The sequence below is a fragment of the Leptidea sinapis genome, chromosome 7 (assembly GCF_905404315.1).
Source record: "Leptidea sinapis chromosome 7, ilLepSina1.1, whole genome shotgun sequence".
Classification (NCBI taxonomy): domain Eukaryota; kingdom Metazoa; phylum Arthropoda; class Insecta; order Lepidoptera; family Pieridae; genus Leptidea; species Leptidea sinapis.
The window spans coordinates 11,792,789-11,800,368 of NC_066271.1; the positions used below are offsets into that span (position 1 = coordinate 11,792,789).

Here is a 7,580-nt window from a genome sequence, read left to right on the forward strand (position 1 = left end):
ACTGTAATTGTTATTAATATATCGAGAATCCCCCGTTGCTACGCGGTTACATTGTTCATTTACTGCAAATGCTTCCTTGGCCTTACGTAAAAATACTTTTTAACGTGTTTTAATCAATGCTTGCAAATAACTTTTAAAACATAATATAATGCGCGCTTGGTGGGAGTCTTTTTCTGCCGCCCAGCAGTATTGTGCTATCACTACTTGTATTACTTATTATTATTGACATAGGTGACGAGAGCAGTTGAGAAATTGGGTGTTTTAGGGATCCTATCCCGCTACTGCATTGTAAACGTCACTTCTATCGTTAAAAAGATGTTTACTGTTACTCTGTAGAATAGTAAAACTGACGGCAGAATCCATAATAATCAAATTTTCTAACGAAACAATTTGTTATTCATTGGTATTATTGTAGTCAATATTTTTATTATAACACTTATTATCTTGTTTCGTTAAAATCACAGATATCCATTACTTCCAAATATTTATCGTCACAGGACTTAAACTATGTTTTAAAAAAAAAGCAACTTGCAAGCAAGCCGAGAAATTTGCTGATATTATACTTAAACTTACCTATTACATTTATATTCTACTTGTATCTAAACCTATCAGACACCGAAGCAATTAGCCAACGTTTATTAGTTTCACCGTTTAACTGGATACACATACAGCCGTATCTTAACCGCAAATTGCTAGACAGAAAACCAATCATTTTAACTGATCTATTCTGCAGTAAATAACATACTTGATACTTTTATAATAATATATCAGGTTCCGCGAAACCCCCTTGTTTGATCACTCATTATACGCATGGTGTACGATATTGTGATATATTAAGTGTTCCTAAGTTTGTTTTAATCTGTATTAGATCCGCTATTCGTTTATTATGATGTCAGGCGCGTTTCAGTTTTGTATTTTTATTGTAATAAGTATAATTAAAAGCCATTTATTGTATTTGTATATCATTTTAACAATTAGAACCTACATACTTTATTGTCGGGGATCGGAGAATATTCTTTGCTGAATTTTAAAAATCTGTGCCAGTTACTTATATTTAGTTATGAGTAGGTAGTTAGTTCAAAAGTAGTATCATAATACAGAAACTCGACCAAAATATATTTTTATTATTACTTAACGTTTCCAACAACAAAATTTTTAATATATGTTTTAAATTACTCTTTATTATCAAAACACGAATAATAAGATATTGTTTAGTCTAAAGATTGCCTGTATTTGTTTGCATTTACGGACGGGAATTGTCCGGCGCGGACACTCAATATGACGGCTGGTCGATGGTCGAAGGGTTATTCACAGATCCCGGAGAGAGATGCATCTGGCAACGTTATACCTGCGTGGAAGCGGCAGATGTTGGCACGGAGGGCTGCCGAGAAAGCGAAGAGAGATCTGGAAAGAGAGTTGGCGGGCGAAGCAGAGAGACGGAGAGCTGCAGCGGTGCCGGCATGGAAGAGACAGTTATTGGCGAGACGTGAGGAAGCAGAAAGCAGATTGAGGTAATACTTAATATTTCATTATATTCGTCAAACCTAAAGCTTATATTTGGTGATTTAATACATTAAGGGGCAGACCTTCCAACACTTTTGCCACGCTTTGTTAATACAATTAAGTTTACTTATATTGAGATACTTCTAATTATCATTTAGACTTTGTTATGTAAAACTTTTACCAGTCTGAGCACCATTTGGAACCATCCTGCCACCGGATTCAAAAACCCCAAACGACGCAATCTCCTACGAGAACGCGAGCACTGTGGTCCACAAGAAACTTCCACGTAAAACAACCAAACGGAAAAATCAGCCTCCTTGTGCGGTGTGTTCACATTGATACGACATAGTCACTCTGATACTTCAAAACGCCTTGCATTCTCCGTAACATATATAAACTCAGAAAAAGGCATTTATTTTCTCAAAATTTACTCCTTTAGAATTCTTTTTGATTTCATTTCTAATATACTACCTATAGAGACTACTACCGCTTCGGAAACAAATGGCGCTCTGAGAGAGAAGAAGCGGCGCAAGAAACTCTCCCAGCATTATATTTTTGCGCTCTTTTTAATGAAATACAATATTGTACTGTCTCATTGCTATAAAATAATCATAATCTAGTCCCAGGCCGCCTGATCACTTAGATATTCCGCTGTGGAGTAATAGGATTTACGGCAGAGCCATTTTTAATAAAAAATTATTGCCTTTATAGCATTTAAATTTATTTATATAATGCCTGAACAGTGGCTGGGACTTAATTATAAAAGTATATACATTTAAAGCTATTATGTATCTTATGAAGCCTTCTAGAATTAATTCCAAGCAATCCCTTATTTCTAGTGTTATAATAATGAAAATCACATTAATAAAGAGCAATTTTCATGTATGTACTGACAATGAACAGTCATAATATTTATTTCTTTAAATTTTCTTTTGAATGAGAGAGATCTCCGTGTGTCCTTATATCTCATAAACTAAACGTGCAAAGGTATGCAGCCTTTTTCTATAAGGCTTTTGTTAATTTTCAGACAATCACTGTACACTCCTAAAGTGGAGGAAACCAACGGAGAGTGGAGGGCGTACCCGGGCGGTGGTCGCGCAGTCTCCATCGACAACATCACGCTGTGTTACGACTCACCCGCGACTCCCGCCCGCGCACCCTCCGAGCTCAAGCTGTCCACGGAACAATGCAACGGCAACAGCAAAGGTAACTTTCAATAGATAATATGTATAGTCCTTGTACTCTACATCCCATAATACCCGCAAGATATGATGGAGACATGCCGCCATCTTAGTTACGTCATAGTGGCGTCAGATTCACGCATTGCCCGCTGACACTGACCTCCACTATATACCACTGGACTGGCGGCTGTCAAAGAACATTTCTGCCTATATGATATTCGCCATTTTGGCGCTGTTGGCCATGTAGCGAGTGTCTGCGGTACTAAAACTAGTGATGACAACCTCCGCAAACAAAAAAAAAACGTGTACTTTATTACGTTGATTCTTGAAGTATAAATAACACGGAAAACTAACAAAATTATGTATAATACTTCAGAGTATTATACGTTCCTTTGGCAGCCATTTGTATTATACGTCAAAATTAGTTCTCTGGACTGTCGCGAGTGGCGCTTCAAATAGGCACAAAAAATTGCTGTCAGACATATGGAACAGCCTGTCTAGTGGTATTTATACAGGTCAGTGCCCGATGAAGTCAGGCAAACGTTAATGTGAGGTTTCATCCATCATCCAACGCGCGGTAGTTTAACTACCATTTGTACCAGGATGTAACCATAAAGACTTAGAAAATATAAATTTGTTTTTGTAGTCTTTTTATCCAGCGTTGTAATGCAGTATACAGTACCTACGTAATAAGAGTCATAAATAGTCCAATTACAACCCCCCACTTTTAGGAAGTAGTTGTTACATATTATCCTGTTTAATAATCGTATTCGAGATGTGTATTAACTTATAGGTACTTACTTATACATAAATAAATAAAAAACGCACTAAACTCCTGAAACGCCAACCCTAGGTCTTTTTCCTTTACCCCACCAAGTTGTATGTCTCAGCTTTCTACCGTAAGACTGATCGGTGTAGTATCGGATTAGGCTAAGCCTGAGGTTGTTTTGAGATGCGTTTACGATTCTTAACACAAAAAAATAGATCTATATTATTTTCTTAGTATTTTTAAGAAATCCAACAGTTGTGTTCACATATTCAACTTAAATTAGATCGCGCTACTAATAGGCTACCACAAGTCATTCTATCTTTATCGAAGGATGTGTGGCTTGAGCAGATCTAGCCTTGCGCTTTTATAAGCGCATTTATTTTTTCAAAATTAATTCCTTTACACTTATTTTTGATTTCTTCTCCATATTCCCCTGGTGACTTATTTTTACACCACGACAAATGAGGTTTTTTTGTGGTAAACGCGCCAACTTGAGTCTTCTGGGGGTTAAATTGGACAAGGTTCAATTTACCCCATTCCACGACCTTCTCGAGAGAGGACTAAGTCATGACGTCATTTAAAGAGTGACAGTAGGGCTGCCCTTCTTTGTCAGTCCGTTAATATTAATCACGTGACCAGTTTAGTGTTTTTAACTCAATTTCGACGTGATTGTATACACATTGGAACGTTTTTTCTTCAATTACGTCCAATTATAATTAGGTCACGCTACTTTCGCATTCCTGAATTCTGCATTCATCTCGCGCGTAATCTGTATTTATTGTTTTATAATATAAATAATAATAATAATCTAGTTAACTTGTCTAGACATTCCTAAAAATATAATAATCTCGGAGTATGACTGGGTATATCTACCTACAATTGTATAACATTATACATTCGCTATTATATTGCAGGTCACATCACAAACGGCAAACACGAAGAGGAGGAAGAGAGGGCCAAAATAATTCCATGGCGGGCACAATTACGTAAAACAAATAGTAAGCTAAATCTCCTCGAGTAATAACTTTAGTGTTGCTAGGTTAAAAATGAGTTAATGCTATTTTAGTGAGTGTAATAATGCTCATATTATCGTCTGTAGATGTGAATGTGGCCTATTATATTTTGTATAGTTTGTATGTTCGTTTTTTTACATTAGGTCTGAGTAAAGACTATATTACACCTTTCAGAAAATAAATATCAGTGGTATACCATAACGAATCTATAGATATTTGGTTTAATATTGTTTTAAATGCGAAAATATTTTACTTTTGTACGTTGGATTATAATCATCATTAATAATAAAAAAATGCTCTAAAATTTGTGCTAATATTTTTTTAAATGTTTGTAATTTAGTTAGATACTTAATTATAAATGGTGCTCAATATAAAGTTACATTCCTGTATTCTAATTATGAATAATGTAGTAATAGCACATTGCAACACAGCATTTAAGCTGGAAAATTTAAGGCACATGAAGATATCTAACGTGAAGACTTTTCTTCACTTCACTCTCTCTGTAGAGAAACTTTATTGTATTTCTCTATCTAATGATAGAAAATACTACTCATGTAGTATTTTCTTTCTGCTATTATTCTACGTTTTCTTTTACAGAAGTATCCAATTACAATTTATATTACTTGTAAATCGTATTTAACAATTGTGGTGAGATATGTCACCTCACATTCTTACTTGGAATGTCAGCGATATTGTGTAATGAGTTGGATTAGTCTTAATCATATGTTTCGTTATATAGAATTATCTATATAACAAGATATTGTACGACAAACCGCTAGTTGCAGAAAGCATCCATAAGGTTACTGTTTCATAAAATATAATACCGTCACTTTCTTTTTCATTTTGACAGTCAAATTTAGCATGTGATATTAACTTTAAGAATGCTTTCTGCAACTAGCAGTAAGAGCGCTTCGCACTACGTCCGATCCGAATCCGAATACCGATGGTAGTTTACACACTAGATCCGGCTTCCGTCATCCGATTTGTTTACGTCAACCCTTGCAAATAGTTCTGCGACTACTCCGGACCGTGTTTTCACGGGTACAGATCGGATTCGGATCGAACGGACGTAGTGAGGAAGCGCTCTTAGACCTATTAAATGACCGTGACTGAATCAGTTACAAAGGATATTGGTATTGGCAAACGTCAACTTTCGAAAAATAGTTGTCGAAAAATATAATAACAATAATTCTGTGAATCTGTTAATTCTCGGATCGTAATATTCTTATTCTATAAAATTACAATTCATTATTAAAATCAAATTTCGTTATTTTTTTGTTGACTGTTAACAGAAATATTTTTGTCTCATCTCAATAATACACAATAATGTACCTTTGCATAGTATTTTTAGGGTTTATCTTCCCTTAATATTTACATGTTCTATTAATATGTAGATAAGTTCCCGTATCGCATTCACTGTAATATTATATAATATTTTGTCGTACCATATCTTTTTAAATCTCTATACAGCGTGGCCCATTAATGGCGACATTAAATAAACATACGGGTAGAGCTATCAAACCTTAATCGTAAAAAAATAATTCTAAAATTTAAAGTAATTAATTCAAATTTCGAAATTTTCAAACAAACAAATTATATATTTAGGAAACAAAAAATCGATTTCAAAAACTGAAATGTATCAAATAACCAAAAATTTAATATAATGATATTGATAGGTTTTAAGTCAGTTTAAAATTATAAACAGCTTACTTGCTGTAACTATTAAAGTTGTCTAGCCACGCGTGTCTGTCCGCTTGGGTTGTTTTGTTCTAGACGAAGCTATCCCGCTCAAAGTCAAGCATGGCGAGTGTAGGTACTTACTATTACATTTTCCTTGGCACCGACTTCAAAGCTATTAATATGTTGCACATACAAATATTTTTTTAATAAGTATTAAGGTAAAGGTGTATTAAATAAAATGTTTAGTTTAGTGTATTAAATTAAATACATTTCAGTTTTTGAAGTCGGTTTTTTTAAACGTATTTTAATTTTTTACACTTTTAGTGTCAGTTAATAATTATAATATATAATCAACCTGAATGAAAACTCCTAAAAACTCCGTACATTTTCATAAAAAATGTCCATAAAATGAAAACTACTGGGCCAAACTTTGTAAAATTTTTATGGGACCAAATGGCAAAAATTACGTAAATCGGATAAGAAATCTCAGAGTAATCGGTGTACATACATAAAAAACATACCGATCGAATTAATAACGTCCTCCTTTTTGAAGTCGGTTAAAAATTTAATCACCCTTAGTACGTGTTCGCATACTACGGCACGTGGTAGGTATCTGTGCCTACGCAAGCGCGCGGCTACTAGATTTCTTAATGTTCCGAAATGATAGTATGGGAAATATATTTATTTAGTTGAATTATGTATTTTATTTTTGAATATTTTTTTATGATAACGGTTAAGTAATTCTACCCGTGTATTTATTATTAAAGTTCAGAAATAAATTGTATAATGCTGTTATTGCTAAGTCTACTAATATACATAAAGATAAATTCGAAATTATATAGTGTAATTAAAATATTTCTAACAAGGAAGTGATACCATTGTTGCAATATTAGTGAGTAAGTATAACAGCTTCGCAGTAGTACAGTCGTTCAAATAACATTCAACGATTGATTGCATCTGATAGTTATTTAATTGACTGTTGTGTTTATATTTTTGTATGAAATAATATATTGTTGCTTTAATATTCGTCTTTTATTACTTATAGTAACATACTTAAGGCCTTAATCGCAAGATACCTCTATCCACGACTCCTGAAAATATTAAAGTGAAACTTTTATTACATCGCGTCGTCTTAAACTTTTTCGTCTGTGTGACGGTCACGGCATGTCGCGTGACGGTCGGGCGGCGCCTATAGTTGGCAGCAGCTGACCGTGTAGTGTATAGACTTACTCATTTGTGCCAATGCTCCACGCTATTTTGTTCATAAAACCACACAATCCTTTTTGTTATAATACACCTACCTACGAGGGGAGGCTGATAAGTAATCTACCTAACTATGAAAGAAAAGACTTTGATGGCTAGTTTTTTTTTTTTTTCTATATAGTCTCCTGCAAGTGAAATACACTTATGACATTTGCAAATAAGTGACATCAT

At 34.2% G+C, this 7,580-nt stretch overlaps 1 protein-coding gene across 1 annotated transcript in view; it reads left to right on the forward strand.

The window, feature by feature from the left end:
- The window catches only part of LOC126965225 (espin), a 138,926-nt gene extending 131,758 nt beyond the window's left edge, over positions 1-7,168 (forward strand). Inside the window, exons 13-15 of the mRNA XM_050808696.1 lie at positions 1,315-1,511; positions 2,531-2,709; positions 4,368-7,168. Of these exons, the coding sequence (XP_050664653.1) occupies positions 1,315-1,511; positions 2,531-2,709; positions 4,368-4,474 (483 nt within the window). The 3' untranslated portion in view covers positions 4,475-7,168. The remainder of the gene's footprint in view (positions 1-1,314; positions 1,512-2,530; positions 2,710-4,367) is intronic.
- The last annotated feature ends 412 nt before the right edge of the window (positions 7,169-7,580 follow it).